Below are 17,110 nucleotides of genomic sequence, written 5' to 3'. Positions count from 1 at the left end.
TATATTGGCCCTGTATTTTTTCATGGGGGATTTCCATCACTTAAGAAGCTTCGACTAAGTTCGATTTACAAAATGGTGGAATGGTTTGGTGCTGAACATGGTTATTTCCCTCATCTAAATGAACTTACAGTTATTTCTTGTCCGTCTTTGAGGCGCCTTCCATTAGACAACTTTACTTTCTCTGAAAGGACTTCACATCTCAGACTGTTCCAACCTGCAAACGTTGTATTCTGAGAATTCCCCTCTTATGGGTATCCAACAACATTGTTCCTTAAGAATCTCGAGGTCGTTCCAATGCCCCAAGCTCAAATTGTTGCCGGAGTACCAAGTACCAGAAAGCCTTCAATTGCTTGATGTCACCAAGTCTACCTTACTGATAAACTGGTACCACAGAATTGCTGGCAAGTTGACCCATGTCAAAAATCTACGAGGTACATTTACATACCATATTCTCACTTCAACCTCATTTTATAGCTTTTGAACTGCTTGTGGTTCTATTTTGATTCATGCTTTTCTTCAGCCTAATTTGTTTGATCCACATGCATGGTGTCAAATGCAGCATGAACAATCGGCTTTTGCCACAGTTAGTGTAGTTTAGAAAGCTAAAATTTAACTGCCGCTGCTTCAATATCTTCTATGTTTACTATATCAGCAACTGGTTCTTTGCATATATTTGGTTCTCTTTGCTTAATTCTCCTCTAGAATTAACAAAAAGAGTTAGCATCTGCAATTCAAGAAAAGTCTCTGAAATGTTCTGATCCTCTGTTTCTTGTCTCTAGGAGTTTAAAAGAAGTGAAGCTCAATGATATCTTTAGTGTCGAAGAGGCAAGAAATGCTTGCTTAACTAAGAACAACGCATATACATGTTGCATTTGGAGTGGGAAACATCTTCTCTCAGACCACCCATAGACGATTACAAATGGCGAGGCTGATGAAGTGCTCGAGTGCCTTCAACCTAATGCTAGCCTGAACAAGCTGGCTTTTATAAGAGGTTATGAGGAATGAAATTAGCTGAATGGCTTTGCAGTCCTCTATACTCTAATCTAATAAGCATAAAGCTAGACTTGTGCCCCAACTGCAAATTTCTTCCTGCTCTAGGTCAATTGCCATATCTCATGGAACTTCATTTAGAGAGACTGAATAGCATAACATCCATCGACATTTCATTTTATGGAAACGGTTCACAGAAGGGTTTTCAGTCTCTAAGAAGGCTCCAATTGATGAGCATGGCAGGTTTGGAGGAATGGAAGGGAGCATCAGATGGTGGATTTCCTAACCTAAGACAGTTTATCGTACAAGATTGTATGAAGCTGAAGGGCTTGCCATGTCTTTCACCCTCTGTCCAGGAAATAAAAGTTGAAGATTGTCCTGCATTGACCTTGGACCTGCCTTCCTCACTTGCTGCACTTCTTAGCTTGCATGCCTCTAATGTTGCAGCGATGAATGAACTGCGCAATCTCTCTTACCTGTCAGTGCTGGCTGTAGAAAATTGCTCCGGTTGCAGACTCATTGATCTTCCGTCCTTGCGAGCTTTGATGATAAATGGATGGAGTGAGAGGGTGCTGCTTGATTCACTACCAGGCCTAACTCTTCTCACAACTTTGAAGATTTCCTGCCTTGAAAACTTGAAAGCCCTTCCACTGCACAATTTTAGGATACTCGAAGAACTTGTTGTTTTGGATTGTCCGAAGCTTGTTTCTGTTGACTGTTTCTCGACTTCAACATATGAGCCCTACTATGTTGAAGGTCTACAGTCTCTTTCATCCCTGAAGTGTATGGTCCTTAGTAGTTGCCCGGAGCTCCATTTCTCTGCAAGTGAACAGTTGCCGCCTTTGCTTCAATCTTTAACAATCTCGAGATGCCCCACACTAAGAATATGGTATGAAAGATATTCTAGCAAATTCAGAACAAGCATCGTTCAATTTGCTGATTAGCACTCCCAGATCAAGGAAACTACAGTACTGGATAGCTTTTATTACTGATTGATCATATGAACTTTCTCTCTCGAGTATCCATTCAGTTGCTGTATCTGCCACTGAGCTGTGAAGGAAAGGGATAAGCTTGAATTATAGAGCATAATAATCTTGTATTCATTTCAGTTTCATGACCTTTGCACAATCTTTGGAAAGAAAACAAAACATTAATCACACATAAATTAGCTAAATTAAAATTCATCAAATAGAAACTCATTAATATTTATTAAGCATTGTGGGCTGCCAAAAAGGCGTTGAACTCCTCCCTGGCCTTCCTCAACCTTGGCGTGATGCACGGCGCCGCCGGCGAGGACGGGCACGACGATACCGGCCCCGTGGACGTAGAGAACCGCACGTGCCGGTTCAACTGCAGCGACGACTTCCTCGCTGACCCAGCTTTCCTCAACGACCCCCTCTTCACTAGCTCCTTCTCGAACACGAACGCCGTCCGCACCGGCGAGTCAGTCTCGTCGCCGCCGCTCCGGATGAGCTCCATGGGCAGGTCGAAGTACGAGTTCCGCCCGTCGCTTCCGTCGCTCCCCAGAAGTGCCGAAGACGACCAGGAGCCGCACGAGAACTTCTCGAGCGACGCGGCCTTCGACGCCGTGCTCATCCTGCTCGACGGCGGAGCAGCCCCACCGGCCGTCTCCTGAACTGAGCTTTCTAACGATCTCTCTTTCTCGAATTGCAGCATCGGTTCTTCAATTTTTGTTCGCACTATTTCTTCTTCGCGTTGTTGTCGTTGTGGAGATTGAGATCGATCGTCTAGATGATGGCCAAAGGCGCTTGGTTTGCGATCCAACACTACAGGTTTCTTCTTGTGAGCGAGGCTGGGCAGGAACAAGCACCCACACTTGAACTTATCGTCGTTGCCGCCGCCGTGATTGCTTGACGGAGGGAGAGGAATTGCCGGTTTTGGTTGCTTGAAGCTGTTGCCGTCATGGTTGGCTTCGTTGGCGAAGCGACGAGAGCCAGCGACGTCGCCGAACGATTGCTTCTTCTGATCAATAACCTGTAAATCGAACAGAGTACATCTATAATTTCGATATCGAAACAAACAAAAATTAAGAAGATTCTACGATTCCAAATATATATATACTTTTGGTGAAGAAATGCTGGGTCTCCTAGAGGCTATGTCGATGAACTCCGCCGACGTCGTCGACATCCTTCCCTCGCCGCAGGACTTGCTCCGGCGGAGCGACGCGTTGCTTTCCCACGCGAACCGGGAGCGGTAATAATCGCGCTGCTGCTGCTCCGGCTTATTGGGGCTCCTAACGGGCGAGGAGTAGGCGGAACCCGGGAGGCTACAGCTCACAAACTTGGGCCTATGGAGCACCGGCGGAGGTCTAGCTGGGCCGCCGGCGGACTGCAAATTGTTGGCTTGCCTCAGCGACACAGGATCCACCGATATCTGCTTCTCCTTCTCCTGAGTATCGGATTCCTCTTCGCTGTAGTCGGAGAGGTATCCGATGGCTAATTGTTCTCCGGAGCCTGCCATTGCGTCGTGCTTGGGCGAGCAGGGAAGAATCAATCATTAGATGGCGTTGAGCGGAGATTCGCTTGACATCTATTTAAAGATCCATGCAGGCGTTGACTTTTATAGGGTGGTGTTGACTATTGATAATTGGAAGCACGACACGAGGAAGTGTAACGCATGTTTGATTCGGATCTATTTAAAGAATTATGTGTTTGTTGCTTTTTATTTGTATTATTAAAAAAATCAGAAATGATTCGCTGCAGGAAAAATTAGCAGGAAAAAGTAGCATGACTTACGTGGCATTCCACGTATCTCATGTCACGCGGAGTTTTTTTCAGAGTTTTTTTTTTTGCTGCGGCGCGCTCCTTTTTCCCTCTTCCCCGAAACCCTTTTCCCTCTTCCCCACCGTATCCTCCCCGAAACCCTTTTCCCTCTTCCCCGCCGCATCCCCGCGGAGGATCCCATCTTCCTTTCGCGTTGAAGGAGGAAACCTTCGAAACTCTTTTCCCTCTTCCCCGAAACTTTTTTCTCCGCCGCAGGAAAAGTCCGCATCCCACCTTCCTTTCGGAGGAAACCTTCGAAATCCTTTTCGAGCAGCAACGTGACCGCCGTTGCATTTCTGTCGTCGTCGCTATCAGCCTCCGGCGGACGCCTTTCCATTGTGAGCAATCAGAGAACAACCTTCGCTGGCCTCCATCTTGCATCTCCTTTCCTTCCTTTGCCTCACAACACCGCCTCCACCACGCGCCTCCTTTCCTTCCCTCTTCGCAACAACAATCTAGTAGATTTCGGTAGTATGACAAACTCTTTTGTGATAGGATTATATATCAGGACACATTCATGATCAGCTGATGCAAAACAGAGGAATCCATTGCAGGCCCCGACTAAATTCCAAGTTATTGATGGAATTATCACTGACGTGGAGTTGATAGCTAGCTAGCGAGACTCATCGGGCTTATGCTTATGACATTCTCCCTCAGCATTCGGCGCGACAGAAAAACGCATGCGTGCTTTCCTTAAAGAACAGGTAAGGTCACTTACTGCTTACCTGTTCGACTTCAGAACTTTGCTGCAAATCAGATGCGGCGGCGGCTGTCGCAGAGGAGGAAGAAGGAAGATGCGGCAGCGGCGGTCGCAGAGGAGGAAAGAAGATGCGACGGCAGCGATTACAGAGGAGAGGAAGATGTGGCGGCGACGGTCACAGAGGAGGAGGAAGAACGTGGGTGGCAGTGGACGAGAGGAGGAGGAAGAAGGAAAAGGCGCGGAGGGAAAAATTTCGATGGATTTACGATTTTTTCTCTTTGCAGCGGCAGAAAAAACTTTACCACGTGGCATGGCATACGTGGACTGCCACGTATGTCATGTTACGTTTTCCTGCTAATTTTTCATGCTCTCTATCAGCGCTCTAAAAAAATTAGGTATGCAAAAAATGGCGACAATCATGCCAATAAAAATATAAAAAAAAATTTAAATTCATGCAAAAATAATCTCTATTTTTGCAAAATATTTAACTCAATAAAAAATAATTACAGCTATAAAAGTAAAAAAATATTAAATCTAAATTCCTAGAAAAAATAAGCGTTCAATTAGTAAATAAAATTTTGATTTTATAAAAGAATAATCACGTCACAAAGGTTATAAAGTATTTAATAAAACTAAAAAAAGAAAATATTTACAGAATATTTTTGCATTTCATGACCAACAAATCATTGATGCACGAATTGAGCAAGGGAAACAACTTTGACCTAAAAGATATAATTAATCAATATTCACTCTCAAGTACAGAAATACAATTAAAATTTGGCTACACCACCATCTTTGCCAAAAGAATTGCTTGAACAATAAAAAACAAAAATGCCCTGACACGATGGCCAAATCGGTTCAATAAAACACCAAGAAATATAAAAATTTAATAAAATGGCAGAAGAAGGATTATGTAAGACAATGGCTCGAAAACTTGTTATATTGTTTGGTTTGGTTGACTTTTCAGTCAATTAATTTCCATGTTGTATTAGATTCATTACTAATATTATTGCCTAATGATTTCCTTTTTAAGAAAGAAATCTAAACGCTAATTTAGCCAAATTAGTAGGTATCGCCACGACGGAGATGAAGATACGGTAAAGCGAGAAGAATGACGATCTTATCCTCAATATTTTTCGAATTGAATGACTGAATCTGTTGCCTTCCGGTTCCGGATCAGGAATCATTCGCCGTGATCTCCTCCTTCACCGTCCCTTACCCTCACATTCCGGATCCCGTCGCCTTAAAAATCCCATCTTTCCATCCCGCGCCGGGAGAAGATAGATTGAAGGAGACAATAGTCATTCATGGCTTCGATTCCTTGCAGTTTGCCGTCCTCCTGCTTCCTCCTGCTTCTTCCGACGAGAATTTGAGTTCTCCGTTCGACGTCCTGCGCCGGCGCCTCTGCTGCTTCGGCGCCAAGGTCACGCCGGACGAGGGATCCAGTGCCTTTTTCTGGCTCCGCCTCGGGAATCGCGTCGTCACCGACGGCCCAAAGACGCGGGATGATTTTGATCAGGACGATGTCCAGCAGGTAAACTCCTAACCCTATTTCAGTTGTTTACTTTCCGCTATAGGTCAAATTTGAGATTTTTTGGCGAAGATCATGATTCGGAATTGGAAATCTCAATTGGATTGATAAAGACGTTTTTTTTTTTACCTTTGCAGTACTTCAACAGCATGAGAATGGCGGATGCGGAGGGATCCTATGAGAAAATACAAGCACTGCTAAACCTAGGCATTCAGCCTGTGGATATCTTGCTGATGCTAGCTGCCTCTGAAGGTGACAAGCCTAAGATTGAGGAGCTGATGAGAGCAGGTGCCAGGTACGATGTGAGAGATGCAGACGGAAGGACAGCTTTGGATAGGACAGCCACCAACGGCGAGATCAAAGAGCTAATCTTAGGTTTTTCTGTTTAAAATGTTTGAGCAAGGATTTGACTGACTGATCATGCTGTTCTTTGACTAGAATATGCTGTTATTTTTTCTCTTTTACTGTATTGTTGTATGTAATAAATCTCTAGTTTTGGAAACAGTAACTGTTGCATATTTTGGTTTGCATGACAAATAAAGAGAGCTGAGGTTGCTCTTTTGCTATAGTGGAAGCTTCATCCTTCACAAAGGGGGAATGAAATATCTAGTTAATTTTGAAGCTAAGTTCCAACAGGTCTTGTGATCAATGACTTGTATATCTAGTCAATTTATTTAGATAATGCATATGAAAGTACGCTTCTATTCTTGTGATATGACTGAAATTTCTAAGATATGACTGAAAAGTGAACGTCTAAGATGCTGATTTATGTAGATTCAATTTGCTTGGAGACTATCTCACTTGTTGAAGAATATCACATTTCAGATAGATATGTTATTTTATATTCCACAGCCTACACATGAGGAAGAATTTAATATCATTAAATCAGACTCGAAACATGATTCAAGCTATGTTTAATTTTTGAAAAAAAGTAGTTTAAAAATGTCTTTCAAGGACCTCTTTAGCCAGCAAAAGCAAGAAATGAGAAGCATTTGATGAGTCATCTAAAACCATATATTATTATAACAATACACAATCAAATACTTCGAAATGTCATATAAATGTATCAGAACATCACCATGAAAACTACATTAAATTGAGTTTACAAACAAATTAACGTAGCAATTCAGCATCCATCTTCCTTTTGGTCGGCCTCATCTCAAAGCCAGCGAAAACAAGGCCTTTCTTCCAATGGAGTTCTTCAATGTCAAGAAACTTTATCTCAATATCTCCTTCATCGCCTTGATCGTTATAAATCTCGCCTAGCACCATTTCCAACCATCCATCCTCTCTCAATTGTATTTGTTTTTCTACTTCATCCTCATCATCCTCTTCATCATCTGGTATCAAAGAGACACGTTGTTCTTGTGAATGAGCTCCTAATTTGATGGAGGCCTTTTGGGAATTGGAATCAAGACCATATGAATCGGGATTTAACTTATAGAACATGTATGCTGTATACATTGTCTTTTGGGAGAGCAATCGACTGTCTATGCTGCTGGTGATCTCCAGCCAGCAAACAGATACAAGCTCTGCCTGCTTACTGAACCTGAATAAACTTGTTGTGAATCAAAACATCATATCGAACAATCAACTATATATATAGTAGTAAGATGGAAAGGAATAAACACAAAGCTTCAAGTATCAAGATGTAGCAACCACACCATCCGTCCACAAGGTGGTGAGCAGGGCAAACGGGCATAAAGTGAGTGTTGAAAATTCATATTTATTGTTGAACAATTGAAAAGAAGAAACTCATGAAAACCTTTATAATTCTCATAATGGAAGTAATGATAATGATTCGGTGGGTATGTCAGGTATATATGCACCATGTCAATTTTTCATCAAGTAAACTAATGCTATTAATGGTTACAGGGTGAAATAAGAATAGTTTGAAAAGAAAAGGAGATCTTTAAACGATTTTAAAATTATGAGAGCATTTTGAAAAGAGATGGTAAAAGAGTGACAATGTTTTACCTTAAATAGATGGTAAAATAGGATTTACCTGGAGCGGGGAAGAGAACTCCATCTCCAATGTTGAGGATGATCGATCCAGGGTATATGCATGGTTTCCGGAGATAGCATGTACATATTCTTTCCTGTTGACTTTTCCAATTGGAAGCTCTGTACATTGAACAACAAGTCAATTGCAGCGCTACTTGTGCAATCAAATTCAGAATTATCAGCGCCGTGATATATTGTGCACATGACATGAATTTACCTACCAGTTTGCCGTCGTCGACGAGGAGGGGTTGGCAGAGGCTGCAATAGAGCTCCTTCTTGGAGGAGTAGTCCACCGGATGAACGGCCCGCGATAATATCTCAGTGACGTCCGGAGGCAGGAAGGACTCCCACAAGAGATCAGTTTGTGCCGCAGCGAGGAAAGACTTGGAGACCAGCGACAACCTGCAGATGTCACAAGGCGAAGTGAAGGAGAGCAGGTAGCTGATGCACTTCTCCGGTAGCATGGAGAAGCCGCAAGTGGATGGCCGCCCTCTTTTCTCTGTTGCCATTGCCTGGTTCAATTTGATCACAAGTAATGGGGGAAAAATATTAGTTCCACCAAAGACTAAGCAGAAGTCATGGCATTAATTTGAAGATTTGTTTCTTGGAAATTTCCGTAGACAAACTAAACATGTTGACCTACTCAAGTCTTCGCGCTTACTGCTACAACCTGCAGATTAAGTCAACGATCATGGTGCTGGGAATTGGTTGGTTCTGATCTGTATAGTTTTACCTTCAACAAACAACTCCCAATTTTACTGAGGCCGTCCTTCATTCTATGAATTTTGCTCCCTATTTGAATCCATTCTGCCCTGTAAATTAAACATATTATTGATAATTTTGCAAATTAATGATTCGCTGCAATTACTATGAGAATGCTGTCTGAGAAAATGAATTTCTATAAGGATCTACAAATGCTCATGCATGATCTTAGCATTTTCTTTGGACCACCTGATCCGGCTAGTTATCACTTGTCCAAAAGGATAAGGACGACGACCAAGTCCCCAAACTTGACCCTCTAAATCCTGCACATTAATGCACAAGACCGTCAGATGAAGATCGGCAAATTTGAACCATTGGATATTCGAAAACCCTCAAAGATTATCCTTACCACATTAATAGCGCTTTAATAGCCAATCAAATGTGCTGATCTCCACAGATGACGCTCCGCCTGATACTATATAAACCCCGCAGGTATGAAGAAAAAGGGGCTCTCTCTCTCTATTTCTCTCTCATTTTATACCCGCATGTTATTCTTTTCCTTCTTTCTTTGTTCTAACTTGAGCGTCGAAGTGGTTTTCCGGGGTCCCCCGACGCCATTCTAACCCTTTTCTTTAGTGTTTTTCAAGTCCCCTCATCTCCCCCGGCGATTCTCTTCAAGGAGCATGGACGTCAGCAGTTTTGAACCGGTAGTTGAACCGTCCACGGCGAATTGGCCGGAACACCACCTTAACCGTTTGTTAATATATGATAATCAATGCAAGCTTTAATTAGTTTCGACAAATCACATAGCATCTAAGCAATCTGGGATTGCTGCCAATTATAAAAAAGAATGAGCAAACGAGAAGGACCTCATTATAGCAAACTCCTCTTGCAACTTGCTTTTGCAATCATTTACCAAGCTCTAGCTAGGAAGCCAATACCTGAGACTTTCAAGGGGAAAGGGCATTTAATAGACATGAAAGAAAAGAAAATATCAACAACAAATTAAAGGAATGTGCTTTTATAAAAGGAAAATGATAGATCCAGAAAATATTTTTAAATATCATTATCCTTTTTTTATTCTTCCTTCTAATTATATCCCCATTATCAATTCTAACCTAATCTAATTATTATCAGTTTTGAGATGATTTCTTGACTAAGTTGTTTCATCTCCTTTTAAATATTTGTTATTAGTGATTAAATATTTTCATCATCTAATATTTTTCTCTCTCTCTAAGTTCTGTGAGTCCTACTTCAGTATTAGCAAACTTTTCTGACAAAACAGATGTGTTCTATAGTTTTTAAAGTATCATTGACGATAGTTACGCATGAGGGCAAATTTGCCATTGCATTTACACAATTTCGATTTTTCATATAATTTATCGAATGTAATTTGCTTGAAGATGCAGTTATTAATTACAATATTACTTATTATTATGCTTATATGTATATATATATATATATATATATATATTATGTTTTATGATAAATCCCTGATCTATTTATTATTTCATCATTCCAAAACTTAATTACACTAACGCTTACTTTTTTCTTACTTTATGTGATTAACTTTAAACGAACTTTATTAATTTATTGTTATAGCAGCTAAATGGGCATAATAAACTATTTAATAAAATAAAAATAAGTACCTAAGAACTTCAAAGAAATGCATAATGAGAAAACATACCTATATCAACTCCTGTATTATTTCACCATCAATGTTAATGTTGGGGATATTTGAAATCAGTGGCCAGTCTGCCCCATCATCCTTCCTGCATCGGTCTTTCAATATAGTGCATCCGTGCATTTCCAGATTTTGAAGCAGGAACGGGAGACCATCATCTGGCAGTGACTCAATTTTTGGGCAACCGTGAATGCTTAAAATCTTGATGGAGGAGGCAGTTCCTAAGGAAGAAGGAAGCTTTCGCAGTTTTGGACAGTCCTGGAACTGGAGGGCATTTAGAGCAGTCAGTTGCTGAAACCACTCCTCTTGCTTAGGGTCGAAGCGAGAAAGATCATTACAATGTTGGATGCTGAGCACCTGAATACATGGGGTCCTTCCTAGTATTGCCCAAACATGTTTGAGAATATTATCATCGATGCAAACGGTGCACAGAGATGTCAAATCCTGTTCAACATATGGTTGCGCTGGCATTTGTGCAGGTCCAATTAGCCTTGGGCATTTCTCAATAGTTATGTCTTTCAGATTTGTAAGAGACTGTAATCCACCAATTAAGCTCAACTCTGGACATCGAACCAGTTTTAAGTGCTCAAGGAATCTAAGGTTGTATAGAGACACAGATGCTCTTTGTGCACAATTATTCAAGTCCAAGACTGTCAGAGAGGTTAAAGTTAGCAGATACTCAGGCAGGGCATTGCCAATATCACCAGAATCCCAAATATCAAGATGTTTCATTGATTTCAAAGGGAAAACAGGGATTCTTCTTAGCTTAAGGCAATTTTCAATTTTCATTTTGCTAAGGCGAGGAAAAATTGGCCTACTGTCTGATTCAGACAACTCCTCCCATTCATACAAGGTATGAAACATTATTTCTTGCAGTGAAGGGAAGACCTGATCAGCATCTCCATAAAATTGGGCACCAATTCTTCTTACTGGAAGGTTCCAAATATGTAAGTCCCTCAGAAACGGGAGATGGCCCAATGGTGGAAGATCTTCCCACCTACTACACCAATTGAGATGAATGGATTCCAAATTTGTAAGATGATTCTCCTCCAACCAACATGGGGAATTCAAACCTCCATAGTGCTGAATCTTAAGTGTCTTTAGATTGTAATGAGGTTCAAGGCCATCCATTATATCCTTCTCTATATCTCCCTGGCTCCTTGTACCTGCGTTGAAGTTGAGCTCAAGATGATCAAGGTGTTCTTTGTCCGTTAGTTTTGCCTCCGAGGCCTCTTGAGATTCAACACACTCAAGATTCTTTATGATTAATCGCCTTCGAATATTTCGTAATTCTTTCAGCTCTCCAATCTGGTGCCCCCTCTTCCTGGTAATACGGAATTCATCTAGTTCTTGAAGGTCAGTCAATCTCCCAATCCCATCTACTAGAGCAATTGTGTCTGCATCAGCATGTAAATGCCGCAATTTGATAAGCCTATTCATTCCTTCTGGTAGTTTTTCTATGAAACACTGGTTCAAATTCAGCACTTGCAAATGGTAAATCTTAGAGAATGATCCAGGAAGCCGACGAATATTCGTGCTGGAAATGTCCAAATATCGGAGATGTGAAAGATCACAGGTAGCACTTGGTAGCTTCTTCAAGCGTATGCGCATGTATGATAAATCCAATATTCTTAAATTCTTTAGACTTTTCAAGAGTCCTTCCAGTGATTCACATAATTTTCTAGAACCATTTTCTCCCAAGGACAAAAAATCTTCAGGATGATAATCACGGTAGAATACAAGTGTTCTCACTTTATGAAGCTTTGATAATTCTGCCAGTGTGTCAAGTTTAGCTGTCTTTATTACTGTCAAGTGACGAGCAGTTTGTGGAATTTTGGAAGGTTCATCATCAATCACAAAGCACTCGTCCCTTGAAATATACACTGCCACCTCTCGTATCAGATCATGAATTATATAGCTTTCTTCTAAAGTAGGTAGGAAGAAGTATCTGCGAGTTAGCTCATAAAAAATCTCATTCCCAATATCCTCCAGTGTCATCCTTCCATGCTGAGTTCCTGGACTGACAAAACCTTGAGCTATCCACATCTCAACTAGCTGTTCTTTATCAAATTTGTGGCCCTTTGGGAACATGGCAGTGAAAGCAAAGCACTGTTTTGCATTTGAGCTGAGGTGCTGGTAACTCAGACCTAGAGATGGAAGGATATTTTCCAAGACAAAATCATTTTCCCACCATTCACTTTCTTGGATCATTTTCCAATACTGTTCTTCCAATCTTGTATGTAACAAACTTCCCAATACCTTCCCTGCTAATGGCAAACCATTTAGCTTATATGCGATTTCTTGACCAATTACTTTCAACTTTCTTTTTAGATATGAATCAATCACTGTCGAACCAAATGAACAATGCTTAAAAAGCCTCCAATAATCACTTTCCTTTAAAGGGTCTAACTCGATTGGGTCCAGCGTTCCCATAGCTTTAGCAACTAATGGACTTTGAGTTGTTATCAGAACAGTGCTTCCTTTTTTCCCATTGGTCAAGGCACTTCTAAGCTCCGTCCACTTTCTTCCGGTTTCATCCCATACGTCATCAAGTACAAACAAAAATCTTTTCCTTGCAGTAGCATGACTGAGATTAGTTAGCTGTTCATCTAAACTAATATGCTCAGGGCGAGAATGGGAAGTCACCTGACCTTCCAATTCTCTTGCAATCCTTTTCACATAGAAATCATCAGATACATAAACCCACTTTCTGAGCTCAAAATGGTCAGCAACCCTGGGATGAGTGAAAATAATCTGTGCTAGGGTTGTCTTCCCAACTCCCCCAATGCCAACAATTGGAAGCACACCAAGACTCACATGGCTGCTGCTGCCGGCTCCCGTGTTGCGGAAATCAGCATCATTTCCCGAACTCAACAACATCCCAAGTATCTTTTCCGTCTCTTTATTTCTCCCAAACACCATCAATTCGTCAGTGAAGGAGCTCGTCTCCCTTATTGATCTGGCATGCTTTGCATTGTCCTCATCCAGCTCAACTTTTTTGCGTTCGATTTCGGAGTAAATTTTATCCACATCCCCCAGCAGATTCTTCAACCTCTTGAGTTCATCATCAGAAACAAATAGGCTGTTGAAAAATCTAAGAGCCGATGCGGTGAAAGCACTCACCTTGTCCCTGTCCTGATATCATGTTTTGAGAATAATTGAATCTCATTGATCACAATAAAAAAATTATATACAATTATTTTAACATCTAAAAAATCTAGAAAAGTACCAATAGATTTTTAATTTAGACAATTATTTATCAAGAATGAGATCGATTAAAGATGACAATTAAATCAATCAAATCTACATAAATTTTCACAAGTATACACATATCTAATCTAATATGTTGATCTCTTGACGAGACATGAGAAACACGTAGCTTGACATCTTGGATAAGTTCGCGAACAAAATGGTAGCCCAAGATAAAATACTTTATACAAGAGTAAAAAATCAGATTAACACATAGATAAGTGGCTCAGATATTATCACTATAGAGGATAGATATAAGAATACACAATTCTTGAAAGAGATAACAAATTTAAGAAATTTCAATAGCATCTGATGTAATGGCTCAAATTGCTTTATACGAGAGTAAAAAATCGAATTAGCACATAAATAGATGGCTCTGATATTATCACCATAGATGAAAGTTATAGACGAAATAGGAACACACAATTCTTGAAAGAGAGAACAAATCTAAGAAATTTGATGAGCATCATGATGTAATGACTTAGCTTCCATCGAGGACCGAGTGATGAATTTTTATTTCTTAGAGTTTCAAGAGATCGGATTGGAGCCAAGGAAAATAACATATACTTCGGTGGAACAACCATCATCAAGATTGTCATCCCAATCAATATCAGTAAAACCATGAAAAGATAGGAAGAGAATCATGGAGATAGCAAAACAGACACTTGATCGCATCCTAATGGTATTCGAAAGGGGCACACATGAATTGGAAGAGACGATTAATAGTAAAGACGAAGTTAGGGCGAGTGACAAGCAAGTATTGAAGACCACCCACGGCTTGCCTGTAGCGAGTGGCATCTATGAGAGCGACACTATCATGAAAAGCTAACGTAATAGTGGTGTTAAGGGGTTTGGGACAGGCTTCGAATTGTGCATGTTGAACTGAGTAAAAAAGATCAAGTACATAACACTATTGAGATATAACTAGCCCACGAGAATAAGGAAACATTTCAATACTAAGAAAATATGACAAACATCCCAAGTTTTTGATAGAAAATCATGGCGCAAGTTGCTTAATAATATTATAAATGAGTGGTGCATGACTACCTGTAAGAATTAAATCGTCAACATATACTAAAAATATAAGGTGTGTGTGCCCTTGACGATGTAGAATAAAGAGAGATGCATCAGATTGAGAGTTTGGAAAACTAAGATGAAGGAGAAATTTGCGCAGCTCCTGAAACCAAGCACGGAATGCCTACTTAAGACCATAAATGACCTTATTTAACTTGCAAACATAGATGGGATAGTTATGATCAAGGAATCCCGGGGGTTGGGCGATAAAAACCCCCTTCATCTAACGAGCCATGAAGAAAAGGATTATTTAAGTATAGGTTGATTGGGTGGCCTCATACCGAAAAGTAAAAGAAGGGTCGGAGGAAGGCTTGTCGGAAGTCATGATGGTCTCAATAAAACGAAGGTAGAGACGGAGGACTTACTTAGGGAGGATCGCCAAAAGTCAGAGAAACACGAGCGCAGAGCAAAAAGGCGGGTTGTTCAGTATCACCATCGGATTCAGGGTCGAGAGATGAGTCATCTCAACTGTGGCATCGGCCACATCGCCCATGTGGTCTCGGCAATTGTGCCTTACATTAATGACAGGACGAAACCTTCAACCATCCGGACTAGTAGGAGTCACCCCCTCTAAAAGCACTCGAATCCGAGAGATTTCATCCATCTAGTCAATTAGCTCCTCGTGATGGCCTCGGTGGCTATTGCAATCAGAGCACACTTGCATTAATTACTAGGCTAGGTAGCATTGATGACCTCGCATGCCATCCCAGGAGGACGCTCAATAGGCAATCTCGCATATCACAATCTTTAATGATTGTCAATCTCGTAGATTACCGAGGCACGAAAAGTAGACTCGGTCCTATTTTCGGAGTCCGACTCATGGCTTAAGACATCACACCACTGTCAAATCAGTCGAGCTCCTACGTCTTTCGATTAGATTGGAAAAGGAGATCCATGATATGGGAGGGACTGCCTAACCTCCCTGTGGTATAGAAAGTCAAGAATTGTAAGTCAGAAGTCAAACATGGTCGAGCCTAATCCGGGTGAGGTGCAAGTCTAGACCCTGTGGGGGTCGAACCAGACACGGCTACGTGACGCCCAACTTCCAACTTTGAGACCAAGGCTACTCAGCACCCTACTCTAGAACTCAGGTTATGCGCATCCGACTCCCAATTCGGGGACCAAAACTACTCAACACTACCTGACACTTGATTCCTGATCCCTAGATCTTGCTTCGGACTCTAAGACTCTTATCATTTGATGCCTATGTATGGACGATGTGGTCAATGTGAGTGAGTGGGACATCCCCTCAACCTAGAGGTGGGACAAGTGGAGAACGTGGGCTCCGCTTCCTTTGTCGAGGTAAGATATGGGCACACCCAATTTCTACACGCATTCTTCTTCAACTTCTTTTACACATTCTTCCATCGATCACTGAACTGACTTGAGGAGTGACCACGTAAAGATCTACTGGGCGTCCATTCTAACTCTCTTTGATTATCGCAGAGATTCTACACAAAGAGCTCCAACCCTTCACCAATGTCTCTATTGATGATTCTCTCTTCCTTGATTTCGAATCGGATTAGATGTTTTGAGAATGAATGAATCTTATTGATCACAATAATAAGATTAAATATAATTATTTTGATGTCTAACAAACATAGATAAGCACGAATAAATTTTTAATTTAAACAACTATTTACAAAGAAAAAATTATAACTAAATCAATCAAATCTATATAAATCTTCACAAATATACACATATCTAATGTAATACCTGATCCCTTAGTTGTTTGTACTCTATCTCATCCATTAGGTCGTCCATTTCGTAGGCCGCCTCTTTAAGTTGCCGCAGCCAGTTGACCAAGGCTGGGTCCCTGATCGGCCTGCCCTCTGCTGCATGGATCACGGCTTGGATGCGAGGAAGTCGATCTTGTATCTCCTTGAGCTTCTCCTCCACGTCAGTGAGCTGATCCCTGTGGTCGGAATCATGGGACGTGACGAAGTTGACCAGCATCTCCATGAGCTTCTCCTTGAGCTTATCAAAGACGTAGCCCGCAAACCATTCTCCGACCATCACTGAGACGCCGACTGGGTCCATGTTTACGGTCTTAGCTGGAGAAGAGGAGAAAGGAGACCATGAGGGCTTTTAAAGTTCCATACCTACTTTATTTTTTTTTAAAAAATAAATGTATTTATTTTTCGTGTGGTGCTCAACTTCAAGGAAGATTCAACTTTGTCTGGATATCTTTGACTTTTATGAGCGCTTATGTACCACGAGTGATGAATTTGTCACAGATTGTGACGCAATTAGTATTTGTCTGGGGACAAATGCAGTTGACAGTTGGCAGTTGGCAGTAGCATACAAATAAATAAGATCTGATCAACTTAAGCATTGATTTCTCTATAAAAAAATAAATTAATTGATTTGCACTTAAACTTTTTAATTTAACG

General features: G+C 41.1%; 3 protein-coding genes and 1 pseudogene across 7 annotated transcripts; 1 reads left to right on the top strand and 3 right to left on the bottom strand.

Annotated features, from left to right (window-relative positions):
- Positions 1-2,199: 2,199 nt before the first annotated feature.
- On the bottom strand, positions 2,200-3,471 carry LOC141832877 (uncharacterized). Its single transcript, XM_074720239.1, has 2 exons — positions 3,073-3,471; positions 2,200-2,985 (listed from the first exon to the last, which is right to left on the bottom strand). The coding sequence occupies exons 1-2, from the start codon at positions 3,469-3,471 to the stop codon at positions 2,200-2,202; spliced, it is 1,185 nt and encodes a 394-aa protein (XP_074576340.1).
- Positions 3,472-5,780: 2,309 nt separating this feature from the next.
- LOC141832824 (protein LHCP TRANSLOCATION DEFECT-like) lies at positions 5,781-6,415 on the top strand (annotated as a pseudogene).
- Positions 6,416-7,044: 629 nt separating this feature from the next.
- Positions 7,045-8,602, bottom strand: LOC141834088 (F-box protein PP2-B10-like). Its single transcript, XM_074721535.1, has 3 exons — positions 8,230-8,602; positions 8,010-8,128; positions 7,045-7,553 (listed from the first exon to the last, which is right to left on the bottom strand). Exons 1-3 carry the CDS (start codon positions 8,515-8,517, stop codon positions 7,118-7,120), a joined length of 843 nt encoding a protein of 280 aa, XP_074577636.1. The 5' UTR covers positions 8,518-8,602; the 3' UTR covers positions 7,045-7,117.
- A 56-nt stretch (positions 8,603-8,658) lies between these two features.
- LOC141834087 (putative disease resistance protein RGA4) lies at positions 8,659-16,787 on the bottom strand. Of its 5 annotated transcripts, XM_074721534.1 has the most exons (7): positions 16,434-16,787; positions 15,761-15,766; positions 10,398-13,529; positions 9,580-9,651; positions 9,120-9,456; positions 8,960-9,033; positions 8,659-8,820 (listed from the first exon to the last, which is right to left on the bottom strand). In XM_074721534.1, the coding sequence occupies exons 1-3, from the start codon at positions 16,755-16,757 to the stop codon at positions 10,398-10,400; spliced, it is 3,462 nt and encodes a 1,153-aa protein (XP_074577635.1). In that variant the 5' UTR covers positions 16,758-16,787; the 3' UTR covers positions 8,659-8,820; positions 8,960-9,033; positions 9,120-9,456; positions 9,580-9,651. The 5 variants fall into 5 exon arrangements, with proteins under 5 accessions (XP_074577635.1, XP_074577630.1, XP_074577631.1 ...); XM_074721529.1 differs by lacking the exons at positions 15,761-15,766; positions 16,434-16,787 and having other exon boundaries at positions 9,580-9,657; positions 10,398-13,396; XM_074721530.1 differs by lacking the exons at positions 15,761-15,766; positions 16,434-16,787 and having other exon boundaries at positions 8,659-8,815; positions 10,398-13,396.
- Between the last annotated feature and the right edge of the window lie 323 nt (positions 16,788-17,110).

Source organism: Curcuma longa, chromosome 8 (assembly GCF_044706935.1).
Source record: "Curcuma longa cultivar G26 ecotype Majalengka, Jawa Barat chromosome 8, ITB_CL_G26_1.1, whole genome shotgun sequence".
Lineage (NCBI taxonomy): Eukaryota > Viridiplantae > Streptophyta > Magnoliopsida > Zingiberales > Zingiberaceae > Curcuma > Curcuma longa.
Note: the sequence above shows the minus strand (reverse complement) of the source record. Positions and strands in the feature narration are given on the sequence as shown.